The sequence below is a fragment of the Acartia tonsa genome, chromosome 4 (genome assembly GCF_053477335.1).
Source record: "Acartia tonsa isolate MP-2025a chromosome 4, ASM5347733v1, whole genome shotgun sequence".
Taxonomy (NCBI): domain Eukaryota; kingdom Metazoa; phylum Arthropoda; class Copepoda; order Calanoida; family Acartiidae; genus Acartia; species Acartia tonsa.
In genome coordinates this window covers 6,750,983-6,776,387 of record NC_137263.1, presented here as the reverse complement: position 1 = coordinate 6,776,387, position 25,405 = coordinate 6,750,983, and the positions used below count along the sequence as shown (strand labels likewise).

Here is a 25,405-nt window from a genome sequence, read left to right as displayed (position 1 = left end):
GCGGGGCATTACCGGTAATTTTTTCGGTTTTTTGAAAAAAAAATGGGGTAAATATTAATATTTCTAATTGGGACCAAGACCATTAGAAAGCTTACGGAAAGGACTATCAGGTCCTAATAGGACGTTATCCTAGGACTTTTAGAAGTTTGTCATAATTGGACTCAAAGAAATTACCGATAAATGCCCCATGGTGGGGCATTGTTGGTAACGTCTTTTCAACCTAAAAAAAATCGATGAAAAACGGCCAAACGGCCAGTCAAACATAAATAATCATAATTAGTAAAGGTTATAGGGATTATCCACAAAAATTTTCATAAAGATCGGACTATTCCTTCTATGTCAAAAATAATTTTTTTTAAAGGACGAGAAATTTCGATTTTTTTTTCACAAAAATTTTCTTTCAAAATAAAATTTTAATTTTTTTATATAAAAAAATCTGTTCTATTCACTTTTTAGCCTAATTCTTAAAAAGCCCATATTGAATTTTAGATTTTACCAAAGAAAACCTGAAAATTGATATTAAAAATCGAATTTGAATTTTTTTTTCGACGTTACCGAAAAATACCCCGCGCGAACTTTGGTCATTTTTGAAAAAAATATTAACTCTACATTTAAGCTCTCAACGGATTTGGAAAGAGCGGGCAATTCTTAGTTCAAAAGGTTTTTACGGATCAGTTCTAGGTCTTACCAATTTTTGTGTAGGTCGATCTTTATACACATAGGTGAAAAAATTTTTGAAAAAAAAATTTTTTCGTCCGACTTTGAGACCCCAAAAGTACCCTTAAAATTTATCTCACAAAAATTTCATTTTATACTTTTTTGTAGGCAATTTAATAAGGAACAAATTTGCTTTTATGTTTTTTTCTGTCAGTCGATTAGAACATGGAGAAAAATGTCATTTTCTGAAGGTGGGTAAAAAATTACCGGTAATGCCCCTTACCGGTTAATGCCCCGCTTGACCCTATATAATATCTATTTTTAAAAACATTTAGGCCTTTTTAATTATATGCTTACAAAGATAGATGAATAAAAAATAAAAGAATTACCTATAATACTTGTTTTTTCTTATTGAAGAAAGGGCCTTTTACATTATTTGATTCTTTCTTTGCAAATTCAAATTTGAATATGGATAAAATCATGAAAGAATGTATTTTTTATTACTAATCCTAAACTATGCTTGTAATGAATGTTGTAATCCTTGTTATTGTAATATTGGCGTGCAATAATATTTATTGGACTCAATAATATCCGTGTCTATTCTCAATATTGAGGATTATAAAACATAAGTTTGTGTACAGTTACTTATATCACCAGTGGGCCCCACACACCCACCCGCCTTCTCTTCCTAGTTCTGATAAAATGCTCAAATTCTTCTGGGCTTAAGCCCTTTCGGGTTTTTCTTGAATTTTACTCACCTAAAAGAAACATAAAAAATATTACTTTTGTGTTATTTTTTAAAATTATTGCATAGGTGATTGTGAGGGGTTCATATAACACAATTTGTTATAATAGGAATTTTGCTTTTTTTCCCATAATCGTACTTTCTTCATTCTTTAACTACCTATATTTTTCATGCAAAATTATAAAAGTAATGATACATTTTTAAAAAATAATTGAAATCAAAGAGTGTGGCTTCGAAACCTATAAATATCTACGAATAATCGAATAAAATTCATTATATATATGAATACCAGTTTTGTTAGCCCAAAACTGGAATTAATCTTAGAACTTTTCAATTGACTATCCGCGGAAAGATGTCTATAAAACGATGAGATAAATAACTATTCTTGAATTTTTCAGCTACCCAAAACATTAAAAGAAAATTTAAGATTAAATAATATTTCCAAATATTTATTAATTTCTATATCCGAGATTAAAAAACTTTACTTAACCAAAAAAGTATTTTCCACTTATTTTTTAGATCCTCTTTCTAACTAACCAGCTTAATATAATCTGTAATAACATTTAATGGATTACTATGCAAAATAGAAAAACCCTATAAATGCTATTCATAGTACTTTTTTTATTAGCCTAATTTATTTCAGTATAATTACAAATAACATGAAATAAACTATAATATTTTTAGATTTTTTATAATATAAATAAGGTAAAATATTTCACATTAAATAGAACAATATGTGTAATATTTTGTCTTATAAAAATTTTAGAAAAAAACTTCTTCATATATTAGCTATTCATAGTACTATTTCTCTAAACGAATTAGGTTATATGGAAGTTTATCTACGTAATAAAAGCTGAAGTAAAAGAAAATCTACCTATCTATCTAAGATAAGATAGAACATGAGTAAACTCCCCCGAGAATTGTAGCAACCATTCTAAAATAATTAATATTACTCGGGTCTTTTCCTTAATGTGTATATATTGACATAAACATTTCACTTAATCATATTTCACATACAGAAAACGTAGATTTCATTATAAGATTTTATTAAATATTTCTTTTTCGTTATATATAAAAAATATGAGTTTTTTTAATGTTTTTTTTGATTTTCTATTATAATGTCAAAAGGGCAATTACACAAACATTGAAATTCAAAGGCCTTTACGTCCATTTTAAAAAGTAGCGTAGCCACTCTAAAGTTTGTATGACAAAGCACAAATTGTGTTAAAATTGTGTCACAAATGATCCATGTGACGTAATATAAATGAGGGATTATCCATCTCTTTTTAATGGGTTTTCTTTCCCACTTCTCCTCCCATCTCCCTCATTTTATTACGTCACATTTATCATTTTTGATACAATTTTAACACAATTTGGGCTTTGTAATATTGTATTAACCTGTATAACATCTAGAGAAATTAATCTTATTAAAAGGCCTACAGACAATCAACCATTTAACATTGAATTATCTTTGTCTGGAATTACTGTCTGTGTATGGTAAGAGATTGCACCTGTTTAAGGCCAAGGAATTCCCCTGAAGTCGCACATCTTACATAGCACCAGTAGGAACAATTCTAAACGTCAGTAAAGAGGCAGTTGAGTCGAAATTTGAACCGATTACCTTCCTAACGACGATCGGATGCGCTACTGGTTTTGCTTGTTTTATTGTATTAAATAAGGTTACTTATTTGCTCAATAAATGTCAATATATACATATGTTTGTATTCCCTATACTAATAAGATACAGTAGAGAACCATTACAATAATTGTAATGACAGGTAACATCATTAAACCATCACAATTATAACAAGTATTTACTCTTTACAAGAATGAAGCTGTAGCTTATACTTTTAATCGAATCAAAAATTTTAAATCAAACACCAGGGGAGGCGCCCCTTGCTTATAAAGAGGGAGGACAGCAAAAGAGTCTTTAGAAATGATAGCCTTAAACGGTAAACCAAACTACTACCCAAAACCTTACTACTTTGTATGATAGAACACCAGTCAAAGTGCTTAGAAAATTATCTTCAAATTTTAAAGTCCAATTATAATGTTTTTAGGTAAAAACAAACTTATTCTCATTAAGAAAAAAATGGAAAAATTTTACAATTTTACAAATTTATTTATGAATCATAAACCAAGATTAGTACTTAAATTTATTCTTCCTAAGTAAGTTGAGCTAATCCCAGTGTTGCTGAGGGACATGTTAGCCTTGCCTACACCAATACGATGCACACAACAACAGAAAAAGAATATTTGAAAATGCAAAATCTTTCAAAATCTTGTGGAAAATTTAATTCAATACAGAGCTACAAGCTTACTCAGGAGCTCACAGCTTCAAACACACACACACTCACTCACACACTGAATCACACACACACACATCTATATATATATATGCATGCACACACACTCAAATACAAAAGATGGATATCGAATTTCCAAATGTTTCCCAGGTTCTGAAGGCATAATAAGATTCTACATTTTCAGTTTTAAGATTTAATTTTAATCTAAATGCCATATACATAAATATATAGTTTCTCACTTGAAGTCACAAATCAAGGCTGTGTGCCTAATTCTTAACTTTTAGAATGTGATGGGAACATCCTATTTATTAGATATTTAGTAAGTATCTAGGTTCTGGAATCTCTCAATAACTTTATTATAAACACTTATTATATTATTGTCGGCTTGGTGTCAGGGTCGGGTTCGAGTCTGGACAACTCCGCGTCATTTCAGAGACGTTAAAAATGGTTCCTGCTGATTTTATGTCAGAGAGTTGTCATCAATAGTAAGAGTAGAGGGAATGTCATCGCCCATAAACAGGCCCAACTCATTACCATTCACAGTTAAGACTTCCAGACAAAGGTCGTGCAATCCTAGGGTTGATTGTCTATCGGGCGAATGGACTCTTTATACGCAGAGAATGATTCAAGGTGCGTGGAGAGGTATAGAACCTGAAGCAACACCAAGCTCCCAATGTCTTTTTATTATTTCAAATACATTAAATCTTGGTGTTATTTTGCCATTGAGCTTTGTACTGACAACATTTTTTCCGAGGGCGTACCCTTGAGACTTAAAAGAGGGGTTGGCACCATGGTCCATAACCCTCTGGTCATTTTTACGAGAAATTTAAAATTGCCCCTCCTAATCAGGAGGGGATGGTGGAAGAAACTCCAATTTGTGTAAGTAGAAAAATCGTGTACAAGCCCCCTTACAATACTTAAAAATATTGTATGTAGAGTGTAAAACATAAAATTAAAAGTTATGAGTCTAACTACTTGACCCAAAACTAATATTTGGTGAGTAAATATTGCTGCCTCAACTTAACAAAACAACTTTACATCATCATCAATCTAAGTTTTATTCTACACATGTCTTTTTGAATATATCTTAGTTTTATCTAGATTATCACAACTTTAATTAATATTGACAATTTTGTCCATATGGAGAACAAAAAATAACAAGCTAATAAAATTTTTGAAAATAGAACAGTAAATTGTTCTACAGTAATAACATAAAATTTTCTGAGCACAACTTTAAAAATGAAACTGCTGAATTGAAATAAAAAGCTTTTGATAATTACAATTCTGCATTAGTTTGTTTTACACCTTATGATTAATTAATGTACAATTACATACATTATTTTATGCATGTATGTTTATATTAATTGTGACTAATATGAAACTGTTTTTATTTTAATATTTTGCATACTGTTATTCTATACCTAAACATTTTATTGTAAACTTAATGTTATTATTAGAATAGCTTTACATATTTCCATGAGGCTTATGGCAAAAATCAGAGAAAGAGAGGGTACAATGAGCAGTTTATTACACTAGTGCCAAGTTTTATAATAACGTTTTCTTATTCGTTGGCTTAACAACTTCGGGGACTTGAGTTAAATTTGATTGGTTGATTCGTTAGGTTGAGTGTTCAAACGTTTCAACCACTAATTTTTATCTACAGAAGGGTTAATTTGTGGATCATTATAGGGGATGTACATCATTTTATCGGCCATTGTCTTTAGATCCCTGGGTAAAAATATATTTTTTCTCGTTTAGTGTCGATCAGTTAAATCAAATGTCAAAACCATCAGCTTATAACAATTCCTATCAATTGTCGACATAATCAATGAATTTCTATGTCAGCACACTGCTTCCAGGGTTTGAACATATGACGCTATGAAACATATAATATTTATTTCTCGTATTCATTCGAATCCGGTGGATAGGAACCGGTTCTCATCCATACGAAAAAACTATGTCTAGCATTGTATTATATCCAGCTTTCTACGAATATAGAAATGTACAATCATAAGAATAAAACCAGTTTTTTTAGCCGGTGACCTCGGGGCTAAAAAAAACTGGTTTAAATCTCATAATTTAACTTTCTATATCCGCGGAAAGCCGTTTATAATACGATGCGAGAAATAACTATTAATGTTTCTCTTGGTGAGTGGCTATAATTATTCTAATTACAACAATACATGGTGACAATAAATCAAGTTAATGATTCTGGTGCGTCGTGATAGGGAGGGAGGGAGCACAGGAGGTCTTACAACCCCCCCCCCCCCACATCTCAACAAAAATAGTTTCGTTTTATAAAATATGCAAAAAAAAAGATTAAATTTTAAAACTTGAATTCTATGATTCTTTTATATGTTGTAAGATTCTCTTAATGGTTGCATTATGTTTGCTTTCTTTATTTCTAATACTTTGCTTATCAATGTGGTAAATTTTCCAATTGGGTTTTTCTCTAGGGGCGTAGCCACCATACCAATCTGCAGGTAATTAATATATTTGACCAATTAATCTGATAATGTGTATATTTAAGTGAGTGTGGGTTTCATTTTGGTTACAAATTATAAGGACAGGGCATTCAGAAAATTGATCTTATATAAATGAAAAGTAAATTATTTCAAAATGTTGGCTAAACTGATAATTCTATTTTCAAATTATTATCTTATCATTTCTTAGCAGTATAATAATGTATAAGATAAAACTTAACTTTACAATCGAAATAAAATAAATGAAAACTTATTTGGAAATAAAATTTTAAGTGACTGCATTCGCCAATTTTATTAGCAATAGCCAATGCGCACCAAACTTCTAGTGGCTAAATTTTCTTCTGGGTTGGAATTGTTAGAAAAGTAGCCTATAAACATCATTGGACCTATGTGAAGCTTCCTTAATGGAAAAACTCAATTGGTTCAGCAGTTATTGAAAACATAAGCTTCAGACAATAAAAAAAAACCTTGCTAGTTGAAATAATTGGAAAATTTGCTACAACAGCATGCAATTAAAAAATTCACAGACTGGTTTGTTTCCCTTGATTTTTGTTAAATCTCAACCCTTATTATCTTATTTTAAACACAAGTAAGTAATATTCCTCAGCTGAACTGTCCTTCTTTCATCAGACCACAGCCACCCATCTTTGGCGGTTGTTATGTATTAATAAATATCATTACCAGGGTTATTAGCCCTTCGTATCTTTATATTATTAAAAATATTCTAACTTTAAATTACAAGATCCTTGAAAAATCAAGCAAAAAATATTTTTTGTCACCTACCAGTATAAAAAGAAACTACACTAGGCCTACAACAAGAAAGAAAAAAACATGAATAATTGTCAATATAAAAAGCCAGGATTGATGACCATAAAAGGCAAGATGGATTGGTTAGTAGTGAGCTAAGCGAGATTTTGTCCACTCGTGGGCGGACCATAAATATGTATTCTTGGTAAGTAGGACTATTATCTATTTAGTAGTATTAGCTATATTGGTTTTACTTCCAAATTATTCATTTCATCAAGCCGGAGGGGAAAAGGGCGGTAAAGTTTTCATTATATTATTTATGCAAAGTAGATAAGGAAGGTTGGTTGTGTGTGTGTGTGTGTGTGTTTAATCGTGTATGATATAGGATAAATTTTGTAGTCCAGTTTAAGCTAATATATGATATAGTTTGCCAAGTAGAATATGCTAATCAAATTAGTTTGTTATTATTCATTTATTGTGTTAGGATTATAGGTCAGCAAAAGACGAGAATCATCTTGTTTTCTCTGTAAAAATATGTCAATAAGACTGTATATTTTTCATTATATAAATTGCATAATAACTAAGATATATAAGTTTTCCGGAATTTTAAAGTTATCAGGAGATTTGAAATCTGCATCAAATTTTGAGGATTTTTTATAAAATTCGTTTTTTCTATAATTCTTTATCTAAAAGCGGAAATGCAATTTAAGTTAATTAATTTTGGCATCTGTGATTGGTGGATTTAAAAAATCTGCGCTCTGATTGACTGGCGTACATCATTCAACCAATTAGAGCGCAGGTAATTTAAAATCCACCTTTCCTATTGGTCAAACTTAATTAAACTAAAATGCATTTCCGCTTTTAGATAAAGAATTATACAAAAAACGAATTTTATATGACTTTATTTATCCGGCTTTTGATTCTTAATTTTAACTCTATGTGTATCAAATCATATTTTATTAAAAACAGCATAATGGACAGATTCCTTCTAGTAAAAGTTTACAATGTACTTTTCTGTTGATGTAAATTTAAATTGGGTTGAACATGATTTATATTGTTGTACACATGTGTTTAACTAAGTTTAAGGCAACCTTCTCCTAATATAGAATAAATTGTAAGGTATTTGGAACTATTATTGTATCAAGCATATATGGTCATTATTGCATAAGAAAATTGAATATTATACAAGGTACAAAATCTAAGTAAACACATTTTTAACTTTAAAAAAAAACATATTTTTGTCTTGCATTTTTATATTGTTATTAGTGGCTAAGCCCTTAGGAAAGTCGACCCTACTCACCCATTTTCAATGTTAGCTTTGAAAGTAAAAATATTTTTTATTTTTTTTGGGGGGGGCGTATTTTTCTATATGCGATTTCTCTTGGTAATGATAACCTCCCCCAAAATAGTAATATCCTTACCAGGACCTTTGAGAAGTTACATTGTAAAAAAGAACCATATCATTTAGAGATCATTCGGTATAGACAAACAGAAATCCTGTTACTTTTATATAAGGATAAAATCTAATTGAAATTGTATTTATTTAAAACTAATTGTTAGTGAAACGCAATGCAGCAACGGGTAAAAATGCGGCTATTAACCTTTATCAATCATTTTAACTATAAATCCTGGAAGTGTAAAAAAAAGTATTTTACCTACTATTTTTAGTAGCGAGCAGCTACTCCAGAAATAGGGTACGTCCGTACGTTCGTCCCAACTATTATTAATTCTATGATTTTGAAAGATTTTAAAATTTAAAATCTACCAAATGGCCTAAACTTAATAAGAAAATCATTATGCCTAGTAATTTTTTCTAAAATTTTAGTTTACTATTAGACTAAGTTGTCATGGTTAAAAAATGAAATTGTAATTTTAAGCATTTACATATTTTAAACGTGTTATAAAGAAGAATGGGTTTGAGAACTCCCAAGGGAGGCAGATTTAACACATACATTACTATTCTAATTTTACTCATATTTTAATATTTAACAGAAACATATCAAATACAAAGTTTATTAAATAGTCTTTTACTAGAAACTATTTGGATTCTACGTTTTGGAACCTCATTAATGATAATATTTAAGACAAAATATATTGTTTTTGCTTGTCTTATTGTATATTAGAGTGCTATTAAAAATGGTTTAAAAGAAACTTTTATATAATTTCTAATAATTTATCTTACATAAAGTTCAAAATTTAAAAAAAAGCCTTTCCAAAATTAAAATAATTACCTAGATATTTTGAATCACCTAATTATATAAATTTTAATTTTGAATATGTAAACAAAGACAATTATATCCACAAGTAGCGCAGCAATTCAAATCTACAATAGAATTGAACCTTATAAAATGTATAACTATAAATGTAAAATTTTCAAGGCTAGGCAGCCGAGCCTCAGCCGCGAGTAAGCCTCGACTTTAAACCGTCTCTGGTGCTAAGAGGAAATCGTTGAATAGGCAGCTGGCCATATTTGGAACAGATTTAGACACCCAGGTGATTTTATGGATTATAAAACGTCGATTTTACTGAGGTTTATGAAAATCTTTGGCATTCATTTGAATTTGAATATGTCAATAAACAAGGAATTTTTTTTCGTAAGTTTTGGGGCAGACACACATCCAGACTTACGTTAAAAGAGTAGCTGCGCTACTGATAAGTATGAATGGTGTACAGAGAGGGTTGGTAGAACTCAGGGATGGAGGCGACGTTGGACTTTAAATACTGGTACCCATGGTTTTAAAATCACGATTTCTCATTGGTTGCCTTAAAAACTTTGTGTACTTTTATCAAATCTTGATTGATTGCCTCAATCTAGCTGCGTCCAAACTTTTTAACCAATAATTTTAATCTACATAATGGGTAATATATTAATCTGCATTGGGGACATCAATTTAATCCTTTATTGTCTAATTCCTTAAGATCCCTGATAGAACTAGATGGGTGTAAAATATAAAAGGGATAGTAACTAATACATAATACACATATTTAAGGTTAGGGAAAGGCAATTATGAGATTTAATATTTGCTAAAATATTCAACACTTCCGGAAACATTTCAAACATCAAATTTTAGAGGAGACAAGGTATTGACCTCGCTAGCAACAAAGCTACTATAATTAGGCGGGGGGTCAAATATCCGGTCCGGTGGTTAACTTTGAAAATACACATTTTTTCTCAGTGTTTAGAATTTTATGTGTCTATATAACGTACAACAGTTTTTTTAGAAGTTTAATTGACAATTATTTCTTAAATTCTAATTAGCTTTATGGTAGAAAATTAAAAAATAATAGCTCATGTCACAATTTTAGTCACAAACCTTGCATGACCTATAAAGAAATTAGTAAGAGACAAAATAAAAATAAATAAATAACAGTTGTAGAAATGGAATACTGTTTCCAATAATATCCTTTATATGAAAGTAAAAAAATAGCCCCCCATACATTTTTTTTGAAAAATAAAACGTAAAATTAGATGTCAGCCACACGTCCATTCCTCGAGTGCCCATAGAGGCTTCTAGGGGCTTGTCCGATAGTTCAAAATATGATATCAAGATACATAGCTCTAAACAAATATTTTGTGATCAAGATTAATTTTCTAATTTGCGTTTTAATTTAAAATCTAGAAATATTTTCTTTCTTTACCAGTACAAAATGATTTAAATTTAAAAAATTTCTTTTATTACAGAGAGATATTCTCCTACTTAAAACATACAATTCTACTCAAATATTAAAACAATAACAAAATAAAGCCCTGAAAGAAGGTAAATTATTTACATTTCTAACTTGTGATAATTCAAATACACTAGAGAAAGGCGTCCCGTAAATTTTATACAACATGTACATTGTTCAATATATTATACATATTACACATTCATTGAGAAAAAAAGTTAGGCCATTACTCGCCTACTTTTTATCCAGTTAAATATGTATTTATATATTTAGTGTGTGTGTTTGTAAGCATTGTTTATAAACAAATCTGTCCTTTAGCATAATATTTATACAAAGGGTGGGTGGGGTTCAATAAAAAATAGGATTCAAATTTGATGATTACAAAAAAAAATATAAAAAGCAGTTTATTTATAACTATATTTTAAGAATTCTGAACTAACTCACCTCATCAAATCTAGTGAACTCAACGCTTCACTAGAAATAAAGTTTTCCAACTAGAACTTAATTTTAGCACACTAAGTTTAATTTAAATATATATATTTTTAAAATGAAATATATATTTCACTTATTTAAATCACAAATTTAGCATGTTAGTTATAAAAATTTTTGTGACTTTGCTAAAGATATTTAACTTTATTAGGTGCACTGTAATTTTTTATACACATGCATAAAACAAGAAAGAAGTGTATATATATAATTTACATATATATATATAAAAGGATCTTGTTGATTTTTCACTTGTTTTGGGAGAGTACAACTTCCACAAGCAGAATAAATATCAACTGACTCGGAACGGAGTCTTCTTTACATTTGGTTTGGCCTTTCTCTTCCCCTTCTTGTGCCTTGCTTTTGCTCATAACTTCGCCTCTCTCTATATAATAAGTGTAAGAAGTAGTCTTACAACCCTACCCCTCTTTCTAGGTTGGGGACTTCCTTCCCTTTGTCTCTCCTAATATTTCCCTCTAGTGTAAGTCTAATATGTGTGTGTGTGTGTGTGTGTGTGTGTGTAGCACATTTATATCCAGGCCCTACCCAATACAGCTGTACAATGTGTGTGTGTGCCTGGAAAAAGCCGGAATTCGCTTAGATCGGTCTGCCTTCTTGTCTGATTGTCCGTGTTGGGTCAACTATGTGAAAAAAGTTGATTTGGTTTGGCTGTTTTCTATTTTAAAGGTTTGGCGAGTTTTGTTTACTTTGTGAAAGAAATGTCGCCTTTCAAGTATATATTTTACCCATATAAAATAGGAAATATTACATAACAGATGTCCTTTTATATAAATGTAGTAAGGTTTTTTTGTCTAAAGCTTAAGATCTCAATAATCACTGAACTGATTGGGTTAATTTTTTCAGGTAAGCTTCACATAGGTTTGATGATTAGGCTATTTTTTATTCAGATTAAAGGTTTGGGATAGTTTTAGCTATTTTTAAAGTCACTATAAGATAGGGGCCAGTGGCGTGCGAACCGAAGGGGGCGTTTGGGGCAATCGCCCCCCCCTAGCGACCAAAACGCCCCCCCCTGCCCCCCCCTAGCCATCGCCCCCCTGCCCCCCCCTAAATGTTGAAAAATGCCCCATTTTGCCCCCCCCCCCTGGTCAACAAAAATGCCCCTTTTTGCCCCCTACCCTACAAAAAGCAAAACTATCCCAGATTCCAAAAAAAAGATCAAGAAATACCCCAAAAAAAAAATTTTGGCGCTTAGCGCCACTCAGACAGTTACTATTCATTTAACCTTACCAAATTTTCTAATTAGTGTAGAAATAGGTTATAATCTTTTTTCACTGAACATAACAAGCCAGATAATAGGAAGTATTTTATTTTGTATAATATAAACTTTTTACCAAAGAAATTTTGTACATCCCCAATGATGATACACAAAATTACCTCTTATATAGATTACAATTAGTGGATGAAATGTATGGAAACTCGACTTAATTACAATCAAAATTCCATAAAAAAACATGTTTTTTTGTAAGGGTATGTACACAAGTCCCCAAAGTTGTTGAGCCAACAAATAAGAAAATTTTATATGAAATATTGGGGACTAGTGTAATAAATAGCCCAAAAAGCCCTCCCTCCCTGCATATTTGAAGAAAAAAATTTGCGCTTCGCGCCCTTCCAAATGGTTTCTGCTTTTTATCATATTGTATATTTTGTTTTTATTTCTTTAAAAACATGTGTAAACAACAAATATTTAATCAAAAAGTTATTTTATATAAAAAAGAAATAGCGTTGATATTTATCTAAGCCTTTTTCTCAACACTGTATGTCTGTCTGTATAACTATATATATGATGTCATATTATTTTCAGGATAAGTTTATCATTTTTTTTGTGTACATATCCTTACAAAAAACATGTTTTTTTATGTAAATTTTGAATTTTCATTAAAAACCCTTAAAACTAACTGCACTCTATATTCCTAACTTGATAAAATACGCCACTCTTGTTGTCTTTAATTGATTTTAGTTCAAAGGGGGAGTAAATATTTTTAGGTGCGCTTCACACACCGCCCTTATAAATCCTTGGAAACACCACTTAATCAAAAATTAACAGAGTTTTAAAGTGCCATTTAAAGAGGGTAGGATATGTTGATATAACTTTTTAGCTTCTCTATAATCCACTATGGCTGTCAGTACGTAATGCTAAGAGGGAAATGTGATTTTTTCATATGCAATTAAAGATAGAAGGCTAAATCTTAATGTTAACATTCTCATCATTATGGAGTATAATTAACTATTAAAAATTCATGGAGGTCGGATGTTTTTTTGTGCTTTGCTACTTAAAGATGTTGTCATCCTTGTTGTCATACAATAAAGAAATATTTAAAATCAGTTTTACATATTAGGTTAATTTTTGGTCAATTATTTCCAAAATGAGTGTTTTTATCTCCATCCCACCAAAATTTTTTTTAATGGGGTTTTTCATCCTTCCTGCTGAGATTTTATAACATCCCCTTCCACCCATAAAAAATGTATTGTGGTGGGGGGGTGGGGGAGGGGGGAAGGTTAAATTATCTTCTGTATTTTTTTTTCGAAGATGCTTTCTAGCTCCCTTCCCTTCGGTCATTGCAGGGTGGGGAGAAGGGATGGGGGAGAAGAGATGGTGGGGGGAAGAGATGGGGGATATAAATGGGAAATAGGGATGGGGGAAGGGATGGGGAAGAAGGGATAAGGACTAGAAGGCCCATAATCAAATAATCCCACCCCTTAAAGCGCCCTTATTTAAAATTAGTATATATAATCAAAATGCCCCCCCCTAAAGCAAAGTGCCCCCCCGGGCAGTGGCGTGGGAACCGAAGGGGGCATTTGGGGCAATCGCCCCCCCCTAGCGACCAAAACGCCCCCCCCTAGCCACCGCCCCCCCTGCCCCCCCCTAAATGTTGAAAAATGCCCCATTTTGCCCCCCCCTGGTCAATAAAAATGCCCCTTTTTGCCCCCTACCCTACAAAAAGCAAAACTATCCCAGTTTCAAAAAAAAAAGATCAAGAAATACTCAAAAAAAAAAATTTTGGCGCTTCGCGCCAAACAGATAGTTACTATTCATTTAACCTTACCAAATTTTTTAATTAGTGTAGAAATTAGGTTATAATCTTTTTTCACTGAACATAACAAACCAGGTAATAGGAAGTATTTTATTTTGTATAATATAAACTTTTTACCAAAGAAATTTTGTACATCCCCAATGATGATACACAGAATCACAAACCCTTATTTAGATTACAATTAGTGGATGAAATGTATGGAAACTCGACTTAATTAACCAACCAATCAAAATTCCATTAAAGTCCCCAAAGTTGTTGAGCCAACGAATAAGAAAATTTTATATGAAATATTGGGGACTAGTGTAATAAATTGCCCAAAAACCCCTCCCTCCCTGCATATTTGAAGAAAAAAATTTGCGCTTCGCGCCATTTCCAAACGGTTTCTGCTTTTTATCACATTGCATTGTATATTGTGTTTTTATTTCTTTAAAAACATGTGTAAAAAACAAATATTTAATCAAAAAGTCCCCAAAGTTGTTGAGCCAACGAATAAGAAAATTTTATATGAAATATTGGGGACTAGTGTAATAAATAGCCCAAAAACCCCTCCCTCCCTGCATATTTGAAGAAAAAAATTTGCGCTTCGCGCCCATCCAAACGGTTTCTGCTTTTTATCACATTGCATTGTATATTGTGTTTTTATTTCTTTAAAAACATGTGTAAAAAACAAATATTTAATCAAAAAGTTATTTTATATAAAAAAGAAACAGCGTTGATATTTATCTAAGCCTTTTTCTCAACACTGTATGTCTGTCTAAATGAATAACTATGTATGATGTCATTTTATTTTCAGGATAAGTTTATCATTTTTTTTGTGTACATACCCTTACAAAAAGACATGTTTTTTTATGGCAATTTTCATTAAAAACCATTAAAACTAACTACACTCTATATTCCTAACCTGATCAAATACGCCACTCTTGTTGTCTTTAATTGATTTTAGTTCAAAGGGGGAGTAAATATTTTAGGTGCGCTTCATGCACCGCCCTTAGAAATCCTTGGAAACACCACTTAATCAAAAATTAACAGAGTTTTAAAGTGCCATTTAAAGAGGGTAGGATATGTTGATATAACTTTTTAGCTTCTCTATAATTCACTATGGCTGTCAGTACGTAATGCTAAGGGGGAAATGTGATTTTTTCAACTGCAATTAAAGATAGAAAGCTAAAACTTAATGTTAACATTCCCATCATTATGGAGTATAATTAACTATTAAAAATTCATGGAGGTTGGACTGCTTTTCAGGACGTTTTTGGCTATTTTTGTATCTTTTAAATTTCAGGTATAGTCCCTTTTGTGACATTGCCTCTTAAGGTGCATTTCGTCGTATTTTCACAGTAGCTTTTCACCTATTTATAGCTCCTGCGGGGCCAATTGCCTAACCCTGCAGGGAAATCACCTGACCTAACTTACCCTAGAATAACCTTTTAAAAGCTACTATGATAATACGACGAAATGCCCCTTAAGAAGCGTTGCCACAAAAGAGACTATACCCTATATTTCTAAGAGATTTTTATATCTGTAGATGAAAGGACAAGTAATTCTTTTGTGGATTATAATATTTAAAAAAATAAAATTTCTCGCTGATTCGAGCATCCAGTATGTAATTTACTTTGACTGTCATCACACAACATACAGGAAAAAGGATTTGTGACTTTTTCTACATAAAATATATATTTATTTCAACAGATGCTCTTTAAATTTACTTGTCTGTATTCTTATTCATGATTTTTTGTGCTTTGCTACTTAAAGATGTTGTCATCCTTGTTGTCATACAATAAATAAATATTTAAAATCAGTTTTACATATTAGGTTAATTTTTGGTAAATTATTTCCAAAATGAGTGTTTTTATCTCCCCCCTCCCAAAATTTTTTTAATGAAGTTATTCATCCTTCCTGCTGAGATTTTATAACATCCCCTTCCACCCATAAAAATGTTTTGAGGTGGGGGGGGGGGGGGGAGGTTAAATTATCTTCTGTACTTTTTTATCAAAGATGCTTTCTAGCTCCCTTCCCTTCGGTCATTGCAGGGTGGAGAAAAGGGATGGGGGAGAAGAGATGGGGGGGGGGGGGGAAAGATGTGGGATATAAATGGGAAAAAGGGATGGGGGAAGGGATGGGGAAGAAGGGATAAGAACTAGAAGGCCCATAATCAAATAATCCCACCCCTTAAAACGCCCTTATTTAAAATTAGTATATATAATCAAAATTCCCCCCCCTAAAGCAAAGTGCCCCCCCGGGGCACTTTGATTTAGGGGGGGGGCAAAATTTTACAAAATCTTCAAAATGCCCCCCCCTAGACAAAGTGCTTCGCACGCCACTGCCCCCGGGGCACTTTGATTTAGGGGGGGGCAAAATTTTACAAAATCTTCAAAATGCCCCCCCCCCCTAGACAAAGTGCTTTGCACGCCACTGATAGGGGCGTAGCAGCTAGTAAAAATATATCACAAAACAGAACAAATACAATAATTTGCCACTGAATGATAACAGTAATATTGTATACTTTGTTGCAAATTTTTGCCTGATTATAACAATCTTAGGGCCAGTTTAGCATACTTTTTCGATTTATAATTTGTTATGACTTTCTTAATACAATATTTGATTATAAAGAATATGCTATATTGTCAATTTCAATACATGGGAAGAATGTCTGTAAATGTATTTGGGTTTTTTTTTAACTTTCAAGCTAGTTTTACAAATGTTATTATCTAAAACCTTTCTCAAGAATAAAGGAGTAAATGTAAATTTGAAAGATCATTCTAACAAGTTCTTCATTCTAAAACGAATACTTGGTCAACTTCCCGATGTGTTTTATTTTTGTTATGTTTATTATTCAGCTTTATCATAAACTTTATGCTTTATGTATGCCTAAGTAATATATTGTTAATTAAGAATTAGATTAAAGAAAAATTATATTACACACATATGTGAATTTAAAGATTGAGTTAAAAAAATTTCATTAATTTTAAGTTAAAATATTAGTATAAAATTATTGTACAATATCAAATAAAATTTTAAAACTTCCTTATCATAATAGAACTTTAATTTGACAGGTTGTAATGTCGTCTTAGTTTAAAAATAATTACGCGGCAAATGCGCCTATGTTGACGTTTTCGCCCTGAGTGTAAAAAAATACTAAACATATGCGAACGAATTTTTAAGTAAAAGGATCTTTAGATAATTAGTGGTTATGTTCTAATGTTAAGATAGAGAACTTTAAAAAATAAGCATAGTAAAATCTAACTAGAAAAGTTGCGTTTAATCGTATAGTATTCAAATCAGTATAACTTTTAAAAATTTAAAATTATAAATTAAATGCAGTTAATAAATTAAATGATATTTCATTCATCACTGTATACGAAGTATAAATCAATGAATAATTTTCCAGAATGTCATTTTAGTTAGTAATTATCCATCCTTTCGCACAAGCAATTTTTTTTTGAAAATTTGTTATATTATAAAATAAACACAATGTTGAGTAGAGTTTCAGTTATTCCTGTCAGTGCTGGTCTTGGCTTAGCTTTCCTGTATTTTTTAACTCTACAAGCACCACAGGTTAATCTACTTTATTTTTGGCCTATTTATCAAATCTTTAAACTTATTTCTTTTTCTATATGAAATCTGCCAGTTTTTTTTTTGTCTTCTGTACTTAATGATTTGATTTAATAGAGAATAATTTCTAGAATCTTGGACTTAAATTTCCATCAAATCTTGAAGATTTAAGAACAATAGCGTCTAATCTGGGCCAATTTCAGGTAAATTTTGTCTCCTAAATTTTTTTTTCAAATAACATTAGTATGCAATTCATTGATATTTACTTCAGGTGTCTAATCCTGGTTATGTATTGTTACTCTTTTCCTCTGCATATATTTTTAAACAGGTGAAAATATATTTATTTTCTAAAGGTATTTGCTTTTTACTTTACTATAAAGATAGAAGCAAAGGGATAGTTGCACGAAGTGCATTTAAAAAGTTTGATTGCAAGCTTAAGTTACAAGCATGCCATCTAACATACCTATATGATTTTGTATTACAATAAATAGCAATCAATTAGGCACCACCAAAATAGTTATCATGCCATTTTTTGTGAAAAACAGGAAAGCCATATAGGTTGCATTTATTCAAAAAACATGATTTTCAAGTCATGATATTTTTTAAACTACCTGGTAAAAAATTTAAATTCTTTCAAATGTATTTCCTATAGATGTAATTTAAACTATTGAAGAGAAAAAAATATACAGATCACTAAATTAAAGTTGAAATGCACTTCGTGCAACTACCCCTTTCATATAAAACATTCTTATAAATTAAGTTTGACTGTTTATATTTTGTATGTAAAACTTCATTTATTTATGTATTTACACTAAAGAATAATAAAAAAAATATGATTTAATGGTTTTAGACATTTGCAGTTCCTGGTTCTGTTTTCTTGAATATTCTAGCTGGTGCCTTATATGGCGTTTGGCAAGGGTTTCTCATGTGCTGTCTTCTGACTGCCTGTGGAGCGTCACAATGCTATCTACTCGCAAGATTGGTTGGAGCCAACACTGCTCAACATTATTTTCCTGAAAAGATTGCTAATTTTAAAGCAAAGTTAGACGAAAATAGGGTAAGATTAAGTTGTTATTAAAAAGAAACATTTAAAGTATTTTTCTTAAGACAAATGCTTTTATCATAATGTGTTACGTGTTTCAGGATCAATTATTGTTTTTCCTTCTTTTTCTGAGATTATTTCCCATGTCACCCAACTGGGCTCTTAATATGGCAAGTGGTGTCCTAGGTAAGATTTTTTTAAACAAAGTTTTATATGAATTGCTTTTACACACGGTTTGACTGTTATTTAAAGGTAATTCCTTATTTTTTTCTGCTCCATATTCGTTTCCTCGACAATATATAAGTTGGTCCTAAATGACTCTAATGATCAAACAAAGAAAGCGAAATGTTCAAAAACGGCAAGAGATGCCGTTTTTTGGCGGCGGTTCAACTAACGTTTTTATATTGCAGTGGCTGACACTTGATGCATCTATGCAGTTTAAATCTTTCAACCCTCGATCGATTTTAATTCTAAAGATTTGATATTATTTTCAGGTGTGCCCTTACATCTATTTTGTGTTAGCGTGTTCTTTGGTTTGATGCCCTACAATTACATGTGTGTTACATCTGGTGCTATTCTTTCAGAGCTCAATGATATTTCAGAAATTATGTCTTGGACTAATTTTGGTAAGATATCTTTACACAATATTGTTTTTAAATTGATATCATGTTTCTAATAAAAGTAATATTAGGTTAATTTATTATAATGACAATGTCTTGGTGGATAGAAAATGGCATTTGCTATACAAAATTATTTTTTGATTTAATATATTTTAGGTCGTTGTTTGTTGGCTGCAGTATTGTCAATTTTACCCTCAATATTCATGAAATACAGATCAAAATCTGATCAGAAATCAAATTAACACCACTTTCTCTAAAACATTGCCATATTCTTATTTGTAATAACGTAACCCTACCCTACCCTTATTTATGTATCTAACAAAAAAACAATTTATAATAATTTAATTAAGTTTGTTAGAAGCGTTAAGCCATTTATTTATATCTGCATAATAATACTTACATATTTTATTTAGAACAATTCAAAAAAATTAGTGCCTAGTGGATTAACTTTGAAATATGCTTCATGTAACTATACCTTTATTATTGAACTATGCACAAAGTCCTTGGCTGTGATTCATATATTTTTTGCAGATTTTTTGTTAAAATGAACGAAACTAAAGAAATGTCACTGGAATCGAGTAAAAATGAAACAGTGTTAGCGAGAAAACTGAAGAAAACGCTGGAACTGAAACTTGAGAACGATGCAGATACTGTAGCGGCTCTTAAGGAGCTGTCCACTTTCTTTCAGGTTTAAACAATTTTATTAAATGAAAATTCATTCGATGTAGATTCGTATAACCAGTTTTTTAGGAAGTCAAAAACCTTTAGTATTTTCAAATTGAACCGAATTTGGTTCTATTTAAAATCAACCAGCCTTATTATAACATAATTAAGTATAATACCTATTCTTTTTTTTTAGGAAAATAACTTGAAAACAAGACGTAATCTTCGTGGACAAATAGAACGACGCAATCTTGATATCAACAATGATTTCTTATCTGCCTTCAAGGTTGTTAAGGAGAGTCTTGATGGAATTCATAACAACGTCAAGCAAATGTCTAATTCTTGTAAACAGATGCAGGTAGGCATAGGTTTTGCTTACTTTTTAACAATAAAAATAGAATGTATGAGTCTTTATTATTTCTATGATTATAAACTGATCCCGTTATAAAAAAAATAATGTTTTAGACTAAATTGAAGGAAAGTAAGACCCAAACCGAGGAGTTAATGAAAAAAACTAATGAGCTGCAAAACGAGGGAACACGTCTAACCATGCAGAAACAACTCTCTGAGAAAATGAGAGAACGCTTGACTTTAACAAATAAGGTAAGAAAGTCATTCTTTAAAGAATTGAATTAAGATTTGTATATTTTTGGCTCAATTTCAATTTTAGATACTAATAAATGTTTCCATAAAAATCAGAGCAAAAAGACTGACTACAATTCATAATAATACAGTAATCTTCCCCTTAAGATATTCTCCCTTTGAATGCTAGTAAAGTTTGGGAGGTATAAGGGTATTAAGGCTATTTTGTCCCTCCCATCCCCACCTGATAAAACATACCATAGTGAGAGAATATTTGAATCATAAGAATTTTCATATTTAGGAGGTGCAAGAGTTGAAAGGTGGATCTGACAAGCTGAAGATTGGACCAGAGTTCTTTACTGTATTTGAAAAGGTCCAACGAATCCAATCCGATTGCAAGGTACGAGTTCATCATATAAACTAAGACATCAAGATAAATAGCGGTTTTAAGATCGTCTTAAATTATTTGAATCACCTGTAGAAGTGAATCTAGCACTATAAGCTTGGCAGCATTACAAACAAACCGGGTTATAAAAAAGACATTAACTATTTAATTTAATGTTGGCCTGTACATGAAATAATTTTTATTCCGCATATTATATATTAATATAGGTATTATATAAAGTTATATGCACATCTAAAGGCATTATTTAGATTATTTAATTAGCATTTAATCCAAACATTTTCTTAACAGGTGCTTTTATCGGCTGGTTATCAAACTACAGGGTATGCAGTTTCTGAACGAATGGATGAATATTCAGAGATAGCTATGGATCGACTGTATCGTTGGTCTCAGGTCAGTCTCATAATATGAATGAAAATACAATGAATTAGTAGAGAAGTATTACCTAATGGTGTCATAATTGCCACTTTTAGAAACCAAAATAATGGAATTTTACAAATACAAAAACTAATAAACTTCTGGGATTTTGCTTGAAAGTTGCTTTATTTTGATTCAATAAATAGTTACACTTGAAATTTTATGAACGACAAAAAAATTGTTTTTTTATTTAGGGAGCTATTAGAAACATTGAGCATGGAGACAACACTGACAATTTGTGTCAAAGTTTGCACTATCTGCAGACTAAACCAATACTATTCAACCATATCATCGAGGAGTACATATCAAGCAGGCGCCAGACAATTGTCCGCCAGTTTTTGGATGCGCTGACTGTCGGCGGTCCCGGAGGAACGCCTCGGCCAATTGAACTTCACGCGCACGATCCCACGCGTTATGTTGGCGATATGCTTGCTTGGCTTCACCAGGTAAATAAACTTTATTCATAGTGTCTACTTTTTTTGTCGTGATGGTAGCATGTTCGAATTTACAACCTTTTTATAATGATTTTTACTTTGACCAGAATATTTTTAGCACTGAGCTAAAAAAAATATGTAGTATTTCACCTTTTGCTTCTCGAAAAAGCTTTTTGATATCCAGTTTAGTTTCATAACGATAGAAAGAGATATTTGGCTTTAGACAGTCGAACAAACATTTTTGTAGAACAAATGTAGGCTTTAATGTACTGCATCACAAACTATAACAAGATTTGTTTATTAGGTTTGTCCTGGGGAGGCCGAGAATATTACCCACCTTCTTAAACTTTGTGACAAGACTGACCGGAGCAGTGTGACCGCCAAGATGTTGACCGGCATCTCTGAGGGAGTGTGCAGACCACTCAAGTCGCGCATTGAGCAGATTCTTGTATCAGAATCAAGTGCTATTGTGTTGTATAAGCTTACAAATCTACTAAGATTTTATGAAAATACAATATTTGACATCTTGAAATGTAAGTTTTTCCTTTTTCATATTTTTTTGTTATTTCAATGAAAATAATTAAAAAACTACATGGTAGAAAAGCAGCCCTTTAAAAAGTGTGTTATTATTAAAATTGTGCCTCTTTCATTATCACATTAACTATCTTAATTAAATAAATAGGTAGAAATAACATATTTATATTTATGTTTTAATATCAATATATCTTAAGGTAAGAGTGCCCTGTGTCTCACATTATATGAACTGCAACAGCTATCTTACTCTCAATTTTTGTCCCTGCTGCAAACAACTGTGACAGGACAACTGACAAAATCTGAATATGGAGATGGGACAGCTGCCGGAGATCTCTCTCCATCCCTCACAACTTCATCTTTGCTTGGACTTTTAAGGTATGTTTTTTTTTATAAATTTCATCTGTTTTCAAATTTCAAGTCCTTGTTTTTTATGTAAAAAAAATCTTACTAGGGTATGTAATTATGTGGTATCTATATAACTTTTTTTTAGAAACTTACTTATGGACTTAGTACCTTAAATGAGTTTAAGACAAGTTAGAAAAGATTTAAATAAAGAGCTATATCAACTTAATTAATAGGGACGTGCTCTCTGGTCAGTCCGTAGTTGAGTCAAGTCAAACTGACGATCTACCGGTTATTGTGCGCTCTGTGGTCGACCCACTTATCCTGCATCTCCAGGAAACTGCCCAGCGGCTGCCAAAACAGGACGCGGCTGTATATTTGCTGAATAATTTGACTCCTTTGAGGTCGACCCTGTCACTTTATCAGGTTTGAATGTTATTGTTTACCTATTTTTTAATATGTTTAGATACACGTAAATTAAATCGTTATAACTATTATCTTCTTGTTTTGTTATATTTGATCACCTATTGGTTTATTATGAAATTTACAACAATTAAAACAAAATATTGAATATTTTGGATTTATTGTCATTTTGAGGGACTGAATAACTTTCTGGTTCGACGTGTTATTTGTATTTTATTTTGTTAAGTCTGATGACAAACGTCTGGGCGAAATCAACCGAAGAATGGAGTCTTGTTTAGCTGATCTTGTTAAAGAGCAAACAGGATTTATTCTTGTAAGCCTCGATCTAGCAACCATCGTGTCTATCATAGCGCAGGTATTCACATTAAATGCTACATGTTTTTTTTTTTAAATTTACTTAGATGATCGATTCAATATTGATGTTACTTTTTGTTTAAGTATAGTCTTAAGCAAACTTAATTTTCTAATAAGGCCGATGATATTATCTTGTTAATTTTAGAACGATGGTGCACCGTTATCCACCATCCCAGGCACCCATATTGAAGCTATTCATAATGCGGTTTCAAGGTAATATATGATTAATGTTTAGGTTGACGGGCGGGAATTCTAAATATTAGCAAAATTAATTTTTTGATTGCTATATTTTTTGGCCTTAAGGCTTTGATTTTAAACCGCCATTACAATTCTAGACTTATAATTGCCTTTAAAAAAGATGCGCATCATAAGCCATGGATTTTAGATTTAATTTTACTTTAATTTGACTCAAAGAATTTTTATTTCTAACAGAAAGAAAGAGTTCTAAGTGATTAAGGATCTTTTTAAGTTAAGTAGTATCATACTACTAGTATGTAAAAAAAAACTCCTAGTTCAATGTTTTAACATTCTTTTTAAAAGTAACTGTCATTATTAACTCTTTTCAAAACATTTCAACAAACATTTTAAGCTTTTTTTATGACAAGGTTGGATCATCTGTTATCTGGACCAGATTTGTTTATACTTCCGTCGGCCAGGTTACTGGTGAGCTCTCAGCACCGTAAGACATTGCGCCAAGGATCACACGCAGAACTTGTCAAGGCTTACACAACTGTTTATCAGGTTGGACATTTTTTTAGTGCTTACGAATGATTAATAAGTTTCCTGAAGCTACGCAAGAATAAATCAATGATTCCTTAAATGTTAAAAATATTCATTTAAAAATACTTTGCAGACGAGAAATCAAAATTTGTTTTGGCGGAAACAAAAAAAATAATCTTATTGGCAATTTGTACAAAGAAAACCACCTTCTGCCCTCTAATTATAAAACTAAGAACATTATCTTATTATATAAAGTAGTACGCTTTTTTTTGTCTGTAGCGAAGGATCTTGCTTATCACTGACCCGATATGGAAGCTTCCTATAGGTCCTGAGGTGATTTTATGCTATTTTATTTAATAGATAAAATCTGGGTATGGTGTTAAGCTATTTTTCTGCCCTTATTTATCCTTTCGAATAGAGCCTTTAGATGCTAGGGGCGGAGCCGATTGTAAAAGAAAAAGTAATATGTAGTATTTTACAATTGATGATCAAATTTACTTTCACAGGCGGTTCAAGATCCCAAGAATGGTTATGAATCCGGTACTTTACCCAAAACTCCTGAACAAGTCAAACAGCTACTTCAGATCTAATATTTGTTAATTAATTTCTCCTTGCAAGTTTTCTAGTTTTGTTTAAATTTTTTATACATATATATTTATTATTGTTTTGTTTGAATTTTAAAGGTATTTATTTATATGTCTAACTTACAAAATAATGTGCTAGCTTTTATATATTTATGTGCGTTCTTAAGAGGGGTGGTACATACCTCTTGGTGCCAACCCACCTCCCATGACAAAAGGGTATATACCCCCCTAAAACATCCAAGGGGAGTGTCAAGGTAAAAAGATCACACATCCCATAAATAAAAATGGGGGGGGGGGAGCGTATGGGTGTAAAAAAATTGTGCGCTCTGCGCAACAATGAACCCCCCCCATGCCAAAAGCCTGTGCACGCCACTGATTTTGAATTTTAAGTTTCGTTTTTGTTTTATTTGGTGATGGAAAAAAAATTGTGATTTAATCTTGTGATATTGATATAAGGGGGGGGGGGGGGTTAATGCAACCATCTCGTAATCAATGTATAAATGGCACTTAGAATTCGAATTTTGATCTGAAATTTTGCATGAGTAATCCTTGGTAGGTCTATTTTCCCTAAATCGAACAAAAAGTTTGAAAA

The 25,405-nt window shown here is 31.5% G+C and overlaps 3 protein-coding genes across 13 annotated transcripts in view; 2 read left to right on the top strand and 1 right to left on the bottom strand.

The window, feature by feature from the left end:
• LOC145315846 (adenylate cyclase type 1-like) overlaps positions 1-11,383 on the bottom strand; it is an 83,024-nt gene extending 71,641 nt beyond the window's left edge. For all 9 annotated transcript variants that reach the window (XM_080155964.1, XM_080155968.1, XM_080155969.1 and 6 more), the window contains exon 1: positions 11,049-11,383. The gene's annotated coding sequence lies outside the window, so the exon portion shown is untranslated. The remainder of the gene's footprint in view (positions 1-11,048) is intronic.
• Positions 11,384-17,242: 5,859 nt separating this feature from the next.
• Positions 17,243-19,889, top strand: stas (Transmembrane protein stas). Its single transcript, XM_080155962.1, has 7 exons — positions 17,243-17,698; positions 17,827-17,898; positions 17,967-18,023; positions 18,546-18,752; positions 18,839-18,923; positions 19,232-19,363; positions 19,514-19,889. The coding sequence occupies exons 1-7, from the start codon at positions 17,615-17,617 to the stop codon at positions 19,597-19,599; spliced, it is 723 nt and encodes a 240-aa protein (XP_080012088.1). The 5' UTR covers positions 17,243-17,614; the 3' UTR covers positions 19,600-19,889.
• Cog6 (conserved oligomeric Golgi complex subunit 6) lies at positions 19,848-25,277 on the top strand. Of its 3 annotated transcripts, none has more exons than XR_013878165.1 (14): positions 19,848-20,045; positions 20,217-20,378; positions 20,486-20,623; positions 20,904-21,002; positions 21,297-21,398; positions 21,617-21,868; positions 22,161-22,389; positions 22,588-22,765; positions 22,969-23,158; positions 23,382-23,510; positions 23,655-23,722; positions 24,115-24,250; positions 24,736-24,912; positions 25,204-25,277. XR_013878165.1 is itself a non-coding variant. In XM_080155961.1 (13 exons), exons 1-13 carry the CDS (start codon positions 19,848-19,850, stop codon positions 24,817-24,819), a joined length of 1,965 nt encoding a protein of 654 aa, XP_080012087.1. In that variant the 3' UTR covers positions 24,820-25,082. The 3 variants fall into 3 exon arrangements, 1 of the variants encoding a protein (XP_080012087.1); XR_013878164.1 differs by having other exon boundaries at positions 25,173-25,233; XM_080155961.1 differs by lacking the exon at positions 25,204-25,277 and having other exon boundaries at positions 24,736-25,082.
• The last annotated feature ends 128 nt before the right edge of the window (positions 25,278-25,405 follow it).

What these genes read in the sequence shown, in the direction of transcription:
- Cog6 (XM_080155961.1), top strand. Translation starts at nt 19,848, where the DNA reads ATGCACAAAGTCCTTGGCTGTGATTCATATATTTTTTGCAGATTTTTT. An exon ending in CGACCCTGTCACTTTATCAG is followed by an intron (nt 23,159 to 23,381) that starts GTTTGAATGTTA and finishes TATTTTGTTAAG; the next exon opens with TCTGATGACAAACGTCTGGG. An exon ending in TCGTGTCTATCATAGCGCAG is followed by an intron (nt 23,511 to 23,654) that starts GTATTCACATTA and finishes TGTTAATTTTAG; the next exon opens with AACGATGGTGCACCGTTATC.
- stas (XM_080155962.1), top strand. Translation starts at nt 17,615, where the DNA reads ATGTTGAGTAGAGTTTCAGTTATTCCTGTCAGTGCTGGTCTTGGCTTA. An exon ending in CTAATCTGGGCCAATTTCAG is followed by an intron (nt 17,899 to 17,966) that starts GTAAATTTTGTC and finishes TATTTACTTCAG; the next exon opens with GTGTCTAATCCTGGTTATGT. An exon ending in CTGCATATATTTTTAAACAG is followed by an intron (nt 18,024 to 18,545) that starts GTGAAAATATAT and finishes TAATGGTTTTAG; the next exon opens with ACATTTGCAGTTCCTGGTTC.